This window comes from Melospiza georgiana, chromosome 2 (assembly GCF_028018845.1).
Source record: "Melospiza georgiana isolate bMelGeo1 chromosome 2, bMelGeo1.pri, whole genome shotgun sequence".
NCBI classification, from domain to species: domain Eukaryota; kingdom Metazoa; phylum Chordata; class Aves; order Passeriformes; family Passerellidae; genus Melospiza; species Melospiza georgiana.
This window is the reverse complement of record NC_080431.1, coordinates 111,323,243-111,343,351: the sequence shown is the minus strand read 5'-3', so window position 1 is coordinate 111,343,351 and position 20,109 is coordinate 111,323,243. Positions and strand designations below refer to the sequence as shown.

General features: G+C 35.9%; 1 protein-coding gene across 1 annotated transcript in view; it reads left to right on the top strand.

Annotated features, from left to right (window-relative positions):
• Positions 1-20,109, top strand: part of CFAP47 (cilia and flagella associated protein 47) — a 259,943-nt gene that overhangs the window by 27,149 nt on the left and 212,685 nt on the right. Inside the window, exons 22-26 of the mRNA XM_058045574.1 lie at positions 5,759-5,909; positions 7,576-7,676; positions 8,755-8,914; positions 13,768-13,960; positions 15,316-15,525. Of these exons, the coding sequence (XP_057901557.1) occupies positions 5,759-5,909; positions 7,576-7,676; positions 8,755-8,914; positions 13,768-13,960; positions 15,316-15,525 (815 nt within the window). The remainder of the gene's footprint in view (positions 1-5,758; positions 5,910-7,575; positions 7,677-8,754; positions 8,915-13,767; positions 13,961-15,315; positions 15,526-20,109) is intronic.

The following is a 20,109-nucleotide window of genomic DNA, read 5'->3' as shown; positions in this document are numbered from 1 at the left end:
AAAACAATTTTTATGTTTGATGGGATCAGTTTTGTGACTGTTTTTGCCAAAAAAAAAAAAACCCAACCAAACAAACAACCCCTAAAAACAGAGCAAACAAAAAAAGGCTGTAGATTATTGCACCTATTGATTACAGATTTTATTTTTCATTTTTCAAACTCTGGGTCAAAGTGTTTTTCAAGTCTTAAGAATAATTTTTTGGCAAATAGAAATAACTTCCTTCAGAAATAAGGAAATAAAAACTACAAAAAGGAAATTTTCTTGGGGCCCCTCATAGCCAACTAATAAGTGTTGCTTTAATTACGTGTTTTTACTTCAGTTTCCCTTCTCCTGGTGTGCTCAGAGTCCTTGTGTCTCCCTTTGCCCTTGGTGAGCACCTCTGAGCTTCTGCAGCACCATCACAGCTGACCCTGAGCACTGACTGATGTAAGTGGAGTTACCCAGGGTGGCACATGACTAGAGGCAGCATCTGGAAGTATATGTAGCCCCCAGGATGCTGTAGCTTTCCTTTCATTTAACTCCTGCAATGCACAATACTAATTAAAGACATAGTTCTGCTCAAAAAGTGCTTGAGGTACCAGCATCTCTTACTGTGATCAGAAACTCTCAGTGGTTACTGTTTCTTAAAACATTAGTTTCTATTTTATCCCCATTTCTTTCCCGATTTTCCAGTTTTGAATAAAACCCCAAATCTCTCATCTCAGTGTGTTGAGCTTCCCCTATTCAAGTTTCACAGTAGCAAGTGCTATTTCTGCCTCTGTGCACTGCAACAGCTGTTTCTGATCTCATCTCAGTTTTCTTGATAACTGCTCTTCCCCAGCTTACCTCCCAGCTGCTGCAAACCTTCTGTGTCCCATCAGGTCACATTCTTTTCTGTCTGCCTTCTGGTTTTACTAGAACTTCCTGCTGTTGTAGTCATTACTGACAACACTACCCTGCAAGCCAACAAACCCCCACTATACTGATGTTTTCTTTAACAAAGTGGATAATAGGGCTAAGGAAAAGTTGAAATAATTCAGGAGCACTGCTAAAAACATAAAAAACCCCCTTGAAATTGTTTTAATGTACTTAAAAATTTTATTAAAGCTACCTGAATTATTAATATAAGGTTGCAAGTAATTTAATCTTGAATGCAGTCTTGAATTCTGCCAAAAAAAACCCTTCAGATCAAGAAATGTAGTACATATATATGAACTCTGAAGAGCTGCTACAGCTCTCACTAAAATATAATCTATATTAACACATGGGACATCAAAAGATGCTCTTACAGATGAAGTGTCTTGGCATACTCAAAAAATAAAACTTAAAAAATGTTGAGGCAATTCCTTCAGTGTTCCAAGTGAGAAAATGGAGTCCATGCATTATAGATAAGGCTGGGATGTTGCTCAGACACAGTGTGGCTGTGCCTTGCTGTTATTCCAGGGTTTTTGAAGGAGTTAGAGGTGACAGGGCTCTGCACTTCACTGCAGAGAGTTTAACCTTAGTGTTTGGTGGCTGTGGAAGTCAGAGCTGTCAATGAAAGCAGTATTGACATCATCTATATCTTTATAATCTATACGTGTATCTATATCATCTATGTCTATCTGTCTGTCTGTGTTTGTCCCCTGCTCACAGAGGTCCTGCAGGGTCTGCTGGGGACAGCATGCAAACCAAAGGGCAGGAGTGTAGTGATTCAAAATGAGGGTTTTTTTACATTTTTTTAAGACCTGCTGGAAAATAACCAATTCCAGCATCTTGGAAAAAGGACAAAATACACAGCTGGGTAATAATGAAGCCTTGGAGTGCCTTTGATTGAGATAAATAGAACAAGTCACACCTGTCAGAGCTTATTGCTTAAGCTTGTTGTAGGGAGGTGACAGGTGTTTTGGTGGGGTTTTCGTCCTGTTAAATGACTTTTTTTCCCTTTTTCTAATGAAAGAACAGATTTGTCGTGTAAGAAGTGAATTCTATGGAAAATCTGCAGCTGTGGAATTACAGGGTATTGTTGCTACATCATCTCTGACCATAAACAAAGGAAAGATTTAATTTTATTGCAGTGCTTTGAATGATGGCTTTGAACAGCAGTTCCATTATTCATTGTGGAAGCTGCTTTTCTGTGATATAAAACAGGGGGAATGACAGATTTCAGTATATTTTAAGGAAAAGCTCATTTAAATTTGTGGGAAGGCTGGGAGTGTCTATTGGATTCAATTGCAGGATATAAACCCTTGGCTTTGCAGTTAGGTTTAAATTTGAATCAAACTGATTTTTTCTAATGTACATTGCGTTTTGTCTCCTTGTATCCCTGCTGAATTTGTGTATTAGAGGTACAAATAAAGAAAATTTAAGGTCAACCTGTTCACAAATGCTTCAAGATACTTGAACAATCTGCATGGTATTATATGATAAATACAAGAGTATTATTATCTTTTACAGATGTTTTAATGTAATTCTAAGTAATAAATTAGCTTATTGATTTACGTGCAATTCCCTGAGAAGTTGTACTGTGAAAGGAAACACTGTAATTTTAGAGAGATGTCACATATTCTTTGTGCTAAACAAAATATATGATTTCTAAATTAGCAAAATTTTTATTCAACCTTGAGAATACATGCTCTATTAGAATAGTAATTAGAGAAATAGATTTTATTCTTTCTAAGATATACTATTGCCTTGGAATACTTAGTAAAGATAGAGATGAAGTAACTGCTTTGAAAGTGTTTTTTGAAAATAACAATACTTTTTTTTCTACTGTCAGATTGTCACCTGACAGCTGTGCGTCAGTTTATTTTTGATCCATGAATTTTATGTAAAATACTGTTTTATTTGTAATGTTTGATGAGGTGGCTTTTCCCCCTTTTATTTCTTGTCCTATACCAGATATTTAGGGCCAAGGCAGGAAACCATTCAGCCATGTTGGATCCCCAGTTGAGCTCAGAGCTACCAAACTGTTCATATCAAAACTATTTCATAAATGGAAATAAATCTTGGTAGCAGAGATTTTATAATCTCACAGATTCCTTATGACCAACAGCTTTTATTTGTTTATTAATTCTAGTGGAAATAAAAAAATTGAAAGTATTTTAAGATGCCATCTGAATAAAAGTTTCCAAGACTGTTATTTTTATTTGAAGAGCTAACTTGTGGTGGCAGCCTGACCAGCATCCTTTTCCTGTCATCCTTTGGAGGTGTTCCATGTGAACACACAACAAAAAGCTCCTTTGTCTCACCTGTCTTTTTAAAGCTTTTGAAGTATTTTGATTCTAAAACACTGACTTTGTTGATGGTTCCTCCTTTCCAACCAACATGCATAATTAGTGTACATCAGGACAGGAAAAATGATTTTTATAATGATATTAACAAACAGGAGTGTTTGTGAAAGAACTCTCTCTAGGCTGCTTCCTTCCTGCCCTTCCCATGTTCTCTGGTGTGTGAAGTTAAATGCAGCTTCAGGAAAATATCTCAATAGATAAGTAGCTATAAAGTATTCATAAATTATCTAAAAAGCAATGATAAGTCCAGTAATAGTTTAAGGATTTATTTTTTTAAGTATTGTAATTACTTTGTAAAGAATGTAATCTTGCAAAAGAGAGACTTTTCTATTATGGAGTTTGAAAAATGAAAAATTAATCATAAAGAGTTTTTTTAATATTTATAGAAAGAAACCTAATGATTCTACTTGCAAAGGGAAGTCCTAATAACTGAAATGAATTTTTAATTCTGTTTCAGCAATATGTATATGTATTATAATCTGATTTCTACTTACACAGAATTTTTAAAGGCTTTTTCATTTGTGATGTAGTTTGCATAATGGGCAGTTAATGTATGAATAAAATAAAAGATCTATGATTTGTTCTCAATTATATAAATACATTTCTATGAGTTATCTTGGCCTTGAATTTGTACCATTGTACTTCATAGCAAAAGTAAGTTTTCAGTGAACATCGTGATCTCTGTGTAGTGAATTGAGTCTTTCACATATTTGCTTATGTTTGCCAGTTCTTAGAAAATAACCCCTTTGTTGTATAGTAAAAAGAAACCAAATTTTCCTGTTAGTTGGGATGAAAAACAGGTTTTGTTTTGCTGCTTTAGGAGAGGGAAAAAGGGATTCCATTTTTTGCTGTCTGGCCTAAAGATACCAGCATTGATGAAGAGCAATTGCTGTGCTAGACTGCACTCCTTTGCACAGCCTGTGCTGTCATAAAATCTACTATAGACTAAACATTTTAATCTCACCAAACTTAAACAAAATTAACTTTGTTACAAGAACACATTTTGAAGATGTAACTTGATGAAGTGTTTTATGTGGGTGACTTGAGATACTAAAAGTAGAAGAGTATATAATTAAAAGCAGGAGATTTTTACTCAATCTTTTTGACATATCTTGAGTTTTAGTTACTAAAAAATATTAAATGTCAATTTTGAAAAGCCAGTTATATATTATAAAATCTAATCATGATTAGATTTGAAGTATCAATATAAAACAGGGGACTGTGCTAATCTTGCTGCAAAGCTTGTCCTCCTTCAACACTTTCCTTGTGAGTTGAGCATAAAAAGACAAAACATTGCACAAGGCTCACACACCTCACTCTCCAGAAGTGTGGAATTGTGTGTCACAGACCCTGCTGGAACTCCACACACTCCCAGTGCTGTGTGCTTGCTTCTCAGTTACAGATGGATTTGTGTCTCATGCCCTGACTTAGGACACTTTTGATTTTCTTTCCTATCATTTATATATTTTTCTTGCTACCAGAAATGGGAAAGTGAAGAATGATGCACTGTTTTCTGCAGGTTTTGAAAGCTTTTAAATGATTCATAACATCTTTATATAGCTGGTTTTACTGCTTTTTCTAAGCAGCATGAAGATTTTATAGGTTTAATTCCTTTCTAAGATTTCTGTGGCCTTCAAGGTGAAAACAGGATTTGAAGGACTCTTAACAGTAGTTTTAGTGCAGAAGTTCTGGGGTTTTTTTCCATTACCTTTATTAAGGTTATCCATACCTTTTATGTGGAGAACGTACTATCTTAGTGTGTTCGTCCTTGAAAAGACAGAGCAAGAGGCAAGAAATATCTCTCTGAAAGTGCTTTCTGAAATAAATTTGGCCTTTCTGATGCCCAGTCTGTAAAAAAAGAGGATTCTGTACAAAACATACCATGTCTTTAGTTTGAAATTCCACTTGGGAATGTGATAGAACAGATAAAATGAGGATCAAAATCACTGGAATTTAGACTCCTAGAATTCAGTGGCATTTCATGACAAAGGTTTTAAGACTTTTTTCCCCCAAGGTTTCTCAGTTTTAACTGATATTTCACCTTTGATCTCAGAGCCCATTTTGTTTATGCTGGGTGTACTGTAATGTTTGACCTCTGCTCTTCAACCTTTGAGAAAGGCTTCCATAACTGATGTAGCTTTGTTTTCCCTCCTCTTTGCTCACATGAGCTTCTGCATTTGGGCCATGGCTCCAATCTTTTTCTACTCATGAGGGTGGCAGGAGTGGAAAACGACACTGTGACTTATCAGAAGCCTTGTCTGTAGCTCTGCTGATAAACCTGATACTTTTGATCATAGAGCTTTTCCTTAATGGGGAAAAAATACCTGGGCACTGCTTACTTAGAGAACTGATTCTGAGTTTGAATAAATGAAAATCCTGTAAATCCAGAATTGCAATAATTCTGCCAGAACAGCAAACCACTCAGATGGTTCAGGAGGTACCTATGATTTTTTTTTTTTTTTTTTTTTTTTTGGGGAAAATGACCACGATATTTTCTTTCCCTTTAGGTGGCAGCATATGACTTCATTCTCCCGATTGCTGTTCCTCGGGCCACGTACCCAACCCCAGCTCCTGCGGCGCCGCTGAAGCGCGGGGCCCCCGCGCCCCTGCCTCCCCCCGAGAGCCCAGCCCTGCCCGTCTGCAGGGTCCGAGCCCACGGTGGGTGAGCCCGGCCTCCTTACACACCTGCTGGATACACACACTGGGAGTGATGGCTTTGCTTTGCAGAGAATGCCTGCTTAATCGGAATTTGTGTAATTTGTACATTCCTTTCAAAACCTGCAAAATTTTCAAGTTTTGGTTCGTGTTTATAAATGCGCTTGAAGGTGAACTTTCTATACCTAATCGTGATGTGGAGAAAATTTTTCTTTTATATTCACCTTATATAAAAATAGTTTATCAAAACTCTTTTTTTGTGTCTATCCATTTATTAGTATTTCTAGACTACATCATGCTAATCCCAGTGATTGCAGCAGTTCCTCTGAAAAGTGTAGAAAAGTAGAATGTCATTCATACTCTTTTGTAGAATTCTCCTGTCAAAACTAGGATCTCTAATTGTATTTTAAACTCCTTTAAAATGCCTTTGAATGTCCCTCATCCCATCTGGCTTGTCAGATGTTGTTAATAGCCAAAGTTACAGGCCATTCACTTCCAGCAAAGAAATTGATATCTTATAGAATTCTTGTCTGCTTTTCTTAGAAATAATTTGTGGTTCTCTTTAGTATTCTGTCTTATTATTACTGTCATGTAGATCTATAAATTGTGAATATTTGAATACACTGGCTTTCCTAATCTCAGTTTTTAATTTATAACCACTTTTTATTTGAGATGGGAGTGAAGTACAGAGTGTCTTCCTAGAATGATGTTTGTGTAATGTTTAAATCTCTTGGGAGCACTTAAGAAGGCTTGGCCAATTAAATATGTAAAGTGGGGTAAAAGCAACTCAAATTTATTAGGATTTGTCTATATTTGATTTTTTTCCCTTAAGTCTTCTGAGATCTTTTGAAATTTCAAAGAAATCATAGAGACCTTCTCAGGTATTGTCTTGAAAGGAAATTCACATTAAATGCTTCTAAAATACATGTAATTGGAAAACATATAGAATAAAGGTGAGTGTACATATGTCTATGAGATCATTAGGAAAAACATCACTAAGTGAAAATATGAATTCAAGTCACAAATGTATAGTGCATGTTTATGTGCCTATGATTTAGAGAAATGCAGATAATATTGTTGTTTACATAATGTGATACATGTGATTAGGAAATTCTTTGGGTTTTTTAGAGGGACAAGAGAATTGCTCACCGCTGGGAATGGAGCAGACGTGCAGATTTTAATAAAAGGATTCTCTGTGCTGGCTCGGTTCATTTCCAGGGCTGTTTCCGAGAAGTAAGATGAGGCTGTGGGAACACATACCTCTGTTTTTCTAAACTCCCACTTTAAAAATTCATGTGTTGTGATGATTTTTTGTTAAAGCTCTATGAAATTAGGAGAAATGCTGTTTTATATAAAATCTTCCAAGTCTTGTCTGATGGTTACTATCAGAAATGTAAGTGCATTCATCTGGAGAAGGAAGATCATGTGACTCTTGTGATATGGAGAGGTGTTAGAACTCTGGTAGATATAAATTTTAAATGATTTTAATGTGACTAAAGAGTCATAATAAGCTAAATTAAAGTAATGATGTATATAGTATGGGAGCATCAAAAAGGGGAGAAACATTTTCCCTAAACATGTACAGAAACAATGATTTTATGGAGGTACTTTGAGAAAATATTTGTGGAATGATGCTGTGTAAACATTTTAAATTGTTTTTTTCTAATAGGACTTCAACCACTCGTGGAGTTCTCCTCAATGGAATTTAAATTTGAAGCACATTTGAGTGACATGCGTTCCAGTACTGCTGATAGGAGTGTGAGTTCTCAGGTAATGACATTGTCATTGTCATTTTGTTCAGTTTTTGATTTCGTCTTTGTCTTTTAATCACTGTAAATTTTTTCCAAAATTTAAAATTGGGCTTGTACTAACTCTGACAATATGAAAATGTGGGCACTATGAGAAATTGACCGTGAGTTGTGTAAGAAATAGATATGAATAGTATAATTCTGAAGGATTTCTGCATCTGCCTATACCAGTAAATGAGACAGTGATGGGGCCAGGATGCAACTGATTTGCGCCATGATGGGCCAACCAGTGACACTGCTGTCCCAGTGCCTTGTATGGTAGGGACTGTGCCAACTGACACTGTCCCAAGAAATTCCTTGTCATGACTTGGGCTTAACAGGGGGAAAAGGACACTAAATTTAATATTTGCAACACAGATAATATGTATGAATGCAAAACATAGCATAATTTATTGTCTTTAGTACCTGAGGGCTTTGGTTAGAAATTTGAAAAAAATATTTTTGGCAATGATGAAAACACTTGAAATGCTTTTTCAGATGCATTCAGGAATCAATGATAGTACAAAATCAAGGCATTTTTCTGGCTAGACATGTTTCAAAAGCTGAGAGAGTAACTCTGAGATGAAGAAATTTAATTTTATTTTTTTTGTTTCCTCTGTCATCTTACTGAATTGAAAGAATGGGTTTTGAAAATCTATTCTGAAATTCTTCCATTTTCAACATCTCCACCTGTAAGTCTAGATGTGAGCCATGTGTTTAGTGCTTACTGTGCTTTATTTTTATCAGGAATAAGTCCTCCTCTGTTTGTTTGAGCACTCCCACTGTGATGCTTGATTTATTTACCTCACTTAAATGAGGTTTTTCCTTTCTGGAAAGACAGTATTCTCTTGGTGAATGTGGTGAATGACTGGAAAGCATCTAGTCTGTGCAGATAGGCATGCTCACCTTTGCACCCCACAGATGTAATAAACTGAGCTGTTCTTGCTTTCCCTCTGGTGTGTCTGTGCAAGGAATGCTTAGGAGAAAGCAATGTGAAAAGTGTCACAGAGTTTGCTGCTTTCCCTCTCTGAACATCTCTCCTTTTCTGAAAATATTTACAGAACCTTGTCCTGAAGTGTCTCGCAAGAGAGGATGTAATGTGGAAATTGAATTTTGATGATGTAGACAAAAATATAGAAGATGGTGTTTTCAGATTTAGTCAGAAGCATGGACGTGTTTGTAAAAAACAAGAAGCCAGCATTGCTATGTCCTTCTGGCCTCGTAAGTAATTCCATGAATTCTTCTATAGAGTGGCCATTTGCATAGGGATGTTTAAGTGGGATTTTGTGATGAATCAATAGTAGTACTTATTTTGATCAACTGAAGATTTTTTTTTCGTTCTGAGAAAATAAGACAGCTGCAGACCTAACAAAAAGCATGGAATCGCTGTCTTTGAAATTGCATTATTTGAAAAGTCTGCTTTGCACATAGAAAGCATCAGGTTTTTCACACATAAAGCATCAAGAACTGGGATAGGTGTATAATTTTCAGTGCTGACACTTCAAGTGCATTTAGGTTGGCTTGGGTAGTAAAGCTTTCCATGGTACTTGGAATGCTTTTAAACTTTACTCTAAATAGCCATAATTTAGATAAGAATAGAAATTTCCTGCTTCAGTATGATTTAAAATCATTCGTCTGTGGTATTTTTTGGAGTAGACTGGTCAGGCAACCAGTCCCTAAATAAAATTTTTAAAATAGATTTCTAACAAAACTGGGAAGAATAAGGGAAGATGATGATCAACCACATAACTCCAGAAAAGGAATATAAGAATAGGAAAATTAAGATTCTACTTTTTCCCAACCAAGAGTTTAAAGTAGACAGTGATATACAAGATTCATAGGGTGTAACACCGTGCTTGAGCTGTTAAATCCCACCAGAAAATGCAACTGATGCCCACAGAACTCCACCCTCCAGGCAGGTTCAGTGCAGTACTTTTGGGGCTGCAGCATTGTCAAGGGGAAGGAAAGTTGTTGTGTCAGTTGGATCTGATGCTGAGTCAGCAAATGAGCATCCCTGTCCTAAAGAAAGATGTTGCTGTTATTTTTCATCATAACGCTGAAATCTCTAACCTCAATTAAGCACTGGAAACAATTTAATAAAAATAAAGAAAAATAGCTCTTGTCATGGCTCTATGATAAATTGAGAAGAGTGCATTAAGTATGGTTCTGTAAATGTTGTGAATATGCAATAGCAGCGTTTAATTGCACATGTTGCTTGGAGTTGCTTGTTTCAGACTGTGAAGCAGAGAACAGCATAAAAATAAAAGCCAATATTTTGAATTACTGGATAAATTGTGTAAATGCAGATGTGTGTATATATATATATATATATATATAAATATGACTGATAAATTACTGTAATTTGAAGATATCTGTATTTTCGCTGTGTTCCCATATCTTTTGTTTACAGAAAGTCGTAAATAACTGCAAAGATCAATTACCCTTAATTCAATGTTCTAAGTATTTTCCTATGATTTATATCCTATTTATGCTGTACCTTCAGTGCATATCATTACTCTCTTGTAAGAGAGCATTAGATACATCCAAACGCACACAGGAGACCTGGTTAATGAACTTGGGCTGCTAATCACTTCCATAGGCTTGTGCTGTAAAGTTGTAGTATGTGGGGGGGTGAACAAACTGTAAAATGAACTTTGAATGTGCATTAAGTTAATTTATTTAAATATGCTGCAGCAGTTATGTTAGAGTACAAAATGCTATAATAAACTGCAATGTTTAGTTAAATGAAAGAGGTTATGTTGGTGGTAAAATCATGCTACCTATTAAAAAACTATTCTAAAACCAGAGATTTTCAAGAATTGAAGATGTATTAATATGATCCTCTTCTGCTGTTTTATAGTATAATGCATAAACAGTCTAAAAACATTTTTCACTATGTCTAATTTTCATATGAAAAAACTTATCTGCAGCAAAGGAAGTTACATGGAATTTGTGCTCTTGGGTTCCCTTACTGGGAGTTCAGAGATGCTGGAAGATGTGATAATTGTGTAATGGGCACAAATGACAACTTTGATACTTTGATTGTGTGTCTTTTGTTTTTTAATTTTTTTTCTGGAACATCAAGATATTAAATAGCTGTGACCTTTAAAAAAGTCTGTGAAGAAACTGTTATTCTGCTTTCTGCTTTTGAGCTTTTCCTTTTTTTTTTTTTTTTTTTTTTTTTTTTTGGTAGGATACCTGTAAGTTCTAGCTGTCTTTGGCTTTTCTGCTTTGAAGTCTGTATTTCACTGTATGCAAATTGTTCAGTGGTACCTGTTAAAGTTGAAGGGATATAGATGCAATAACACCTGAATTATCATAAGGTCCAACTAAAATAAAAATGTGCTTTTGGCAGGAAAATGTAGGAACTGCATAACCATATAAGACAAACTTAAGAGGGTGAGAAGAGGAGAGCATGTTTTTCCTTTCTTCTCATAAACTCTGAAAATATAGAGTTAATATTCCTACAGAAAATATTTCCCATATAATTCTACAGATTTTGGCAGATTTAGATTGACAAATTTTTAAGCGCCATCAAATATTCCTAAGGAAAATGTTCACATCTGCTGGAGAAGAAATTAATGGTGGTATCTCAGAATGGTAGCAGCAGCCCAGACTTTGACAGCAGCCATGAAAGGTGTGAGGAGTGGAATACATTCTTGACTTCAGCTGTCAATTCAGGACATAATTCTCATTAATTTATATGTAATTTATTTAACATGAAATATCCTGAAATCACTGGTCCTAGATATTCCAAACTAATGAACAAATCTTAATAAATGACAGAATTTATGTGTTTTTGCATTTGTGCCTGTTCAAAATGATCATGGTATTGCATGGTCTTGGTGTTTCTGACATAAGCAATAATTTATTTTTTATATATTATATTATAGAAATAATATATTACATGTAATATTATATATATTATTTATATTATATGATTTTATATTGTAATTATATTATATTATATATAATTTAATATCATATTATTTTATATTTATTGGTTTATGTTCTATGCTGAATTTTGGTGTTAGTAAATGTGTGGATCCACACACAGAATGATCAGTGATGCAGGATAGGCACTGTCTCTTCTGCTCTCTGGGTGAGCCAGAGTTTCTCTGGCATGGAAAGTGTAAATGGAAAGTTTTTATGAGAAAACTTAATACTACTGTTGCCTAACCTTGAAACTATGGGTAATACAAATATTTTAAAATGTGAGTTAGTGAAAATTGCACATTCTTTGGTACTGACATATGCTCCTGTATTTTATTCCTTCCCTGTGTTCCATCCCTGTGGTATTTATTGGTTATGTCCTTTCACTCCACCTTGTGATACACCTGGATGAAGAGAGGACACCAGAAACATGGTTTAGTTACAGCCCAGCTGTGGTACATGGGAGGAGCTTGTACAGAACATCCTTTCTTACAAGCTTGTAAGAAATACCCTGTTTGGCTCTTCATCCATCTCCAGGATGTTTTTTCTGATGCTTTCTCACCTTTCCTTCATGAAAGGGCAAAGTGCCAGAGGAAGATGTGTTCCTGTTGTGTCAAAACCTAGAGGCAGAATCTTTTCAGCCTTCTCAGCAGTATTGTCTCCTGAAACTGATTTGCATTTAACACAGAATTAGTCAGATGTTGCAAACAGGGTCAGCAGATTCCCCTTAGAACAGGTTTTTAGTTTGCATTTTCATGTTTGCTGGTTTGAAATTAAGGGATCCACAGGTCATGTTCTGGTGACATAACAGCATCCACGATGCTCTTCCGTTGCCATCTCCATTAGGAAGTTAGCTCTTACAGGAAGGGAAAAAGACAAAGTACTTTGAAGACACTAGATTTTCTTATTTTTGTGTGTAATCAGTGACAGCTCTTTCTCAGGATGTGGAAGTAATTGTCTGAGATAATCTCAGAAGACTCCGTTGTGTATTTTGTTCTGTGACATGTAGATGATCGTGCAGATACATAAAATACAAAATTTCTTTTTTCTCTCCTAATAATTAGATGAAGGTTTTTCCATACTGATCTAATTGAGGGGAATCAAAGGAAAAGGTGTTTTTTCTCAAAAATTCAATGAAACTTTTTGGGTTGTTTTCCAACGCATTATTGGAGATTTATTTCTAAATCCAGGAGTTTTTCATTAGTTTGCCCTCAAAATTGCTGATTTTGCTAGCTGTTCAGCAGGAGAGAATGACTGAGGGTTGGTTAAATGGCACTGCATGGTTTGGAATGTCACTTTCATAGTTTAACAACTGTGGAAGGGAGTACTTTGTTCCCTGTATCAGTGAAACAAAAAAGTGTTTTTCCATCCTAGAGAGAGGTGCCTTGCAGCAGGGAGCAAGGTGCCTGAGAAGGGGCAGAACAGAAGGAAATCTTTATCCCTGCTGTTATCATGCCCAGCTGTGCTGTAGAGAGCACGTGGATAAGAATGTTTTGCCATCCCTTCTATTTTTTTGGTGGACTTGGCAATATTAGGGTTGCAGTTGGATTTGATGACCTTTAGGATTTTCTCCAAGCAGAAATGTGAAATGGGAGATGCTCTGAGTGCAGGTGGAACCTCCTGCTGCCTTGTGTGAGGCTGCTTGGCCACTCTGTAGGTTTTGGAGGCATCTTTGAAGTGGTGTAATTGCACTCTTAAAAGGTACCAACTTTTCCTTGTCTTGGCAGATGATTCCAATAGTTACTCCTTTATAAAATAAGCATTCACTGTGTCAATTAATGTAATTCAAAGTATGACTGCAATTCTTAAAATTCTGCTGTTGTATTGGTATTATATATAATGGGATATTAATGCAATAAACTCATTTATTGAAGTTAGAAAAATTCTGGCAAGTTAAAAAAAATGTGAATTTCTGGTTTGCTAGAGGCAAGTGTTCTGAGCTTTCTTAATAAACACTCTTCTCCTACAATATTTATGTTATGTTAAACTACAATTTGAGGAAGAAAGCAGTACTAAATAAAAAAAAAAAAGCAAACAAAAATTCCGACCCCAAATCTCTTACTATACTCCTTTATTATACATTTATACATTCCTGTATTTTTGGTAACATATATATATATATATTTAAACCTTTTCAACAGCTTCTCCTGGGACATATACATCTGAAATAATCTTGCATCTAAATAATAATCCAGCACGATACATACTAACATTGTCTGGCACACTGAGGTCACCAAAAATGGATTTTCATCCCCCCTTTTTAATGCTGATGCCAGTTCCTCTGGATGTGGAAACTGAAGCAGATGTCACCATCATTCCGCAGGATTTTTTAAGGTAAAAATCTCAAAGTATATTTATTACAGAAATCATGAATAATTCTTTGTTTCATTCATTTCTGAAAAAGTGAATTAATATTTGTTTGTGAATGTTAGTATTAGTTTTATGCTCAGCAGAAGAATCTGTATATTTAAGAGAAAATTAATGTAATTAATATTGTTGAATATTCAACAAGCCCATGTTTTTTCCTCAAACATACCTGCTTTGTGAAGTGTCTAAATTCTGATATCTTCACTCTAGGAATTTATATCAGAAATAGAAGATTACTATGGATAACAAAAATATTCAAAGAAGAGACTTACCAGGATTTTTTGTTGTTTTTAGCCAGATAGTAAGGTTTTAAATCTTATTTCTAATTTTTCACATTGTGGTAACATGAAATCTTTCTGTCATTTTATTTTTTCTACTCAACTGGTTTGAGGTTTAGCTAATTGAACAGTTGATGGGGTTGTAGTTCTTGGTGGCTTTTTTCTTCCTTCTTTTCAGGTGAGGTTTTATTGAAAAGGACATCAGAAATGTTTTAGTCCTGCCCCTTGTTTCAATAAGAAATCCATATATTTTTTATTTGTCTGTGGATCACTCACTCCATCCTGGTACTTGAATCTAAAACAGAGACTTTTTGTAATTTTTATATAATGTGGTATAACTTAGCGTTGCAACTATTCAAATTTCCAAGATTTAGCTTTGCTGTTTGTAATTAGTAAAGAGTACTGATATTTGTTTGCTATGTTTGTGAAGGTATCATTTCAATACTAGAATTAGAGCAAAAATTTCCTTTTGTTATAAATTAATTAAATTACCTTCAAATTATTACTGTCTTGTCTTGTTTGAGTTGTGCTGATTTATCAAGTGATTTGCCTGTTGCCAGTAGCTCAGTGGTTGGAACTGAAGGGATTCCACATGGGTCTGGACTGACTGCTGTTCTTATTCCAGAGCTGAAACCTGGAACTACATAACTACATAATGAAGTGTCTTCAGCATCTTCACAAATTTACCCTTAATATTTCTGTTTTATGACTTTATAACTTAATTGTGCAATCGTGTAATTTAATGAACATTAGTGAAAGCTTTAAGTTTCAGAAAACTCTTTATGCCTTTTGTAGTACAGTTAAGTAGAAATTTCATTTCGATGTTCAGATATTGTGGGACAGCATAAAATGTTCAGATACATACAAAGAAAACAAGCTAGCATCTAAATGATGAAAGAATTTTGTTTTTGATTTGCACTTGAGAACTAAAGTTGCTATTCTGTATTCAAATGTGAAAGAGTTTTGTGAATGTGAGAATCTATGAATTAACTTGATTACTGCAGTCCTGTGACCACAAACACCTACTATTTATGTTTAACACAGGGATTCACAAATAAGAGTTAAACTTCCTGAGCTTGAACTTGCAGATGGTACCAGGACTTGCCCTTTTTTTGTGGAGTTCCCAGAGGGAGAAAATGTTGTTCTTTCATCAGATGGCACAGCTAATGAACTGACCTGCCGCATCAGCTTCAGCTCATCAAAGCCAATGTCATTCTTAGGGGAGATGTTATTTATTGACCAAGAAGATAACAGGTAATGTGTGCAATTCAGATTCACCTGGGGGAAGGTTCCAGACTGTCCAAGCTGGATATAAGGCACAGAACTCACAGGAGTTGGGTAAAGGATCACAAGAATCTAAAATTATCGCTGCTTTTAATGGAGGAATGGGACCACAGTTGGGCTAAAAATGATTTATTGCTCAGATAAACCTCAGTCTCAGAGGCTGTGAGATTTCAGAGGAGCTAGTACTCAGCCATAGCTCAAAGTAGTCACAAGTGCTTCACTACAAGACAATATAGAACTTTCTAAGCCAATGGACAGTTGCCACAAAGTTTATTTTGGTTTTCTAACCTATCACCTTTACTTAATTCTGCTGCACTGCAGATACTTTCATCCAATGGGCTGCTATTATATGTTCATAAATATGCTTCTATTGTAACTTCTAAACTCTTAGCTTACTCTATACAATTACACTCCTACATCATCATAAACCCTTCACCATCTTATTAATGCAGTTTTTTACTTACTTAAGGCATACTCTTACTTACAACTATAGAAACATAAGTTTATGATTTTTCTACTTTAATGTCTGTGTACTTTATTTTTACATCAATCCAAGCTTCTTCCAAGGCTGCAGATCAAACTCTTCAGTGTCTGTGGAAGTTTCTAACTTTCCATTTTCCACAAGAATCCTCTGAAAAAAATGAAAGATAGACATTTATTTCCTTTTTTCAACTGAATTACATTCAAGACTAAAAAATTCAGCTTTGGTCTCTTAGGTAAAATCCATCTAAGTGTCCATCTTAAGGTCTTGTTTCAAGATATCATTTGTATCTACTGGTAACTCATCTGTTGTTCAGCTCTGTCAGGGATGGAATTAGAGGGTGAATGCAAGATTAAGAAAGATGGGCATTGTTTCTATTAAAGTCCTGTATTTAGTATTTTCACTAAAGCAACTATTTTGAGAGATAAATAATTTCATCTGCAGCTTAAAATGGGCTTTTAAACAAATATAAAACTAAATTTTATATTATTTTGATGCAAGGGTTATGAATATTCAGGTTATTCCTGCTCTCTGGGTTAATATTTCATATTTTTCTGTATACATTGTCAGCAAAGAATCTATTTGTTATTAATTTTATTTATTTATAGGATTTAATCATTGTGTGGGGTGTGATTCATAAATCTGTGTTAAAGCTTGCTGTAATTACAAGAAAAGAATAATTTAAGCTTATGATCAAGTCTGAAATGGAGATTCTGAGCAGGCACAATATTTAGTTTTAATAACTTTTTATATGATGCACTAACAGCTTCTCAGATCTTGTTATAGAGAAATAAAAATTACTCCTGTGTAATAAAATCTTTTCTATATCTGCCATTAAAAGGAAATAAAGAATATGACCCTCAATTTAAAGGCAAACTGAATGTGTTTTTTAAAAAAAGATAGCAAATAAAAGTCATCTAAGTAACTTTAACAGCCATTCCTGCTCGTGAGGGTGAAAAAATTCATGCTCTGGAATGTCAAATCATTTCAGAACTGTTGCTGGGTTTTAAAATGTAGAACTAAAGTATCTGTTAAAGGACGGAACTCATAACAGCAGTTTACTAATGTGTATGGGATTTTCTGACAGGCAGTTGAGTTTTGGGTGGCTTTAGGAGCAGGTGAAAACCTGAGCAAAACTGGGTGAAATAACACAGCATCAAAAATGAAATAATTATGTGTGTGTGTTTGGTCAGTGTGGGAATATTATTCCTGTTGGCTTTCAGATGAAATAATTTTTATTGTAACCAAAAAGAATTCTTTTCTTCACTTAGAAATGTCTCAGTAGCTGAGACTGACTGTTTCCTTCTTCTTCTAATAATCTCCATGATAATTCCATGATAAATCCAAGTCTGGATAACACTGCTGGTATTATATGTGCTTTGATATTGCACTCTGTAACAACATGGAGCTGGAATTTCTTGTTCTCTGCATATCTTCTCCTCATTCCTGCCAGCCCCATGGGAGCCCTGTGCAACCTGTTCAAACTTCAAACCTGATTCAACCAATTATCTGAGCATTTGAACAATTTGGTTCAAACCATATATCTAATGAATTTAAACTACTTTGTTAATTTGAGTATTTTAGAAAGACAAGATTTCAGGGTCTTCTTGATCTTTAGTAATAAAACAATGAAATCTATAACCTTTTATAACACCTATAAAAGCTAACTGGTCTTGAAAAAGTTCCTGGACTGTTTAATAGGCCGTGAAATCTCACAGTATCAGTTGCTGAAGATGTATTAATTTTTCAGGTGTTCTCTCTTTATATTTCCATTTTCCAAGTGATAACATGTACTTTAAAATGATTTGAACTAAACTTTTGAACTTCAACTCCTATTCTGTGTTCTGGGATATTCTTATTAAAATAAGCAAGTCAAGATTTTCAGAGGTTGGTAAAATATTGTATTCTACAATATTTCTTTTCAATTTTCTCAGAAAAAAAAAAAAGCCTTAACTGCTAAGCAGAACTAGTTCTAGGCAGATTTCAAAGCAGGAGATAAACACTCCACAGGGGTTGACCCTGGCTGGATGTCAGGCAACCACCAAAGCCTCTCTGTCACTCCCCTCTGCAGATGGAAAGTGGAGGGAAATTATAATAATATGTTCATGAGTTGAGTTAAAAATAGAAGGGAGATCACTCATCAAATACCCTCATGGGCAAAACAGACTTAAATTAGAGATACTAATTAAATTTATTACTAAAAAATCAAAGCAAGATAATGAGAGCTAAAATACAACTTTAAAAACACTTTCCCTTCACCCCTCTCTCCTTCCTAGCTCTACCTCTTCCCCAGCAGTGGAGGGAAATGGGATATGGGGGTTGTGGTCAATTCATCTCACAATTCATTGCTTCTGCTTAGGGAAAGGAGTCCTTCCCCTGGGCTCCCTTCCGTGGGAGACACTTCTCCATGAACTTCTCCAATGTGAGTCCATCCCATGGGCAGCAGTCCTCCCCAGCCTGCTGCACCCTCTGCCATGGGGTGCAGTCCTTCAAGGACGGCCTGGGTCCCCCATGGGTCCACAAGTCCTGCCAGGAAACCTCCTCCAGGGTGGGCTTCTCTCTCCACAGGTCTGCAGGTCCCAGCCAGGAGCCTGCTCCAGCACAGGCATCCCATGGGTTCACAGCCTTCTTCAGCATCCCTGTGCTCCATTTTGGGTCTCCTCCATAGGCTGAGGTGATCTCTGCATCCCTGAGCCCTCCTGGGCTGAGGTGATCTCTGCATCCCTGAGCCCCATTCTGGGCTGAGGTGATCTCTGCATCCCTGAGCCCTCCTGGGCTGAGGTGATCTCTGCATCCCTGAGCCCCCCTGGGCTGAGGTGATCTCTGCATCCCTGAGCTCCATTCTGGGCTGAGGTGATCTCTGCATCCCTGAGCCCCATTCTGGGCTGAGGTGATCTCTGCATCCCTGAGCCCTCCTGGGCTGAGGTGATCTCTGCATCCCTGAGCCCTCCTGGGCTGCCTCAGCAGGGTCTCACCAAGGGCTGCAGGGAATCCCAGCTCTGGTACCTTGAGCACCTCCTGCTCCTCCTCCTGCGCTGACCTTGGTCTGCAGGGCTGCTCCTTTCACTGATTCTCACTCTCCTCTTCTCTGCCTGCATTACATCTGTGCCATAACTTTTAAAAAAATTATTGTGTTATCACAGAGGTTTTGCCACTATTTCTACTTGGCCCAGCCTTGGCCAGTGGCAAATCAGTCTTGGGGCTGGCTGCTGTTGGCTCTGATGGAGGTGAAGGAAGCCTCCAGCAGCTTCTCAAAGCCACCCCTGTAGCTCCCCTCACTACCAAAACCTGGCCATACAAACCCAATGCACTTTACCTAGGCTCTGTAGTATTTTGCTTTTCTAAATTCAGGTCTAAAATGTCAGTAGGATTGATTCACATAGCCCATACTTAGTCCTAAATAAGAATTACTTTTTTTTGCTTTAAAACAGTGTGAACGTTGCCTAGAGAATAGATAATGTTGGATTTGGCTGCTTTACAGAAAACATTTGAAAGATGACAGGCAATAATTTTTTATAATAAATCAATATTAAATATAACTGTAAAAGAAAACTGAAGAGATATATGGTTGCCATTTATGCAATAAATTACTGTGTGCACAGATTCCATTAAATGGAACATATGAAAGTGCATTAATTTCTAATAAATGCATAAGTACATAATTCTAATATTACTTTAAGTCTTTCTTTTTGCTCCTTTGAATCCAAAGCAGAAGAAATTACTCTTTCTTACATAGGACTGATAGGAATTCAGAAGTAAAAGTTAACATGAAATCTAAGACTGTCTTGAGCAAGTATTTAATAAATGGGAGAAATATTTATCTATGACACATACTTTGCAAAAAAAAAAAAAAAACAACTCTGCAAACATGCTTATATATTTGTTCTCTGATTATTGTTATTATATATTTAAATTTGATGACTATCCAAAGAGTTTAGCAGAAAATAAATTTTTCTGCCACCTTGATTGAAATAACATTTAACTTACTATTTCTGAAAATAAGTAGTAAACAGGCAATCAAAGAAAATTATGCTCTGGGCAGAAAAATATCTAAAATCCACACCAACATGTGG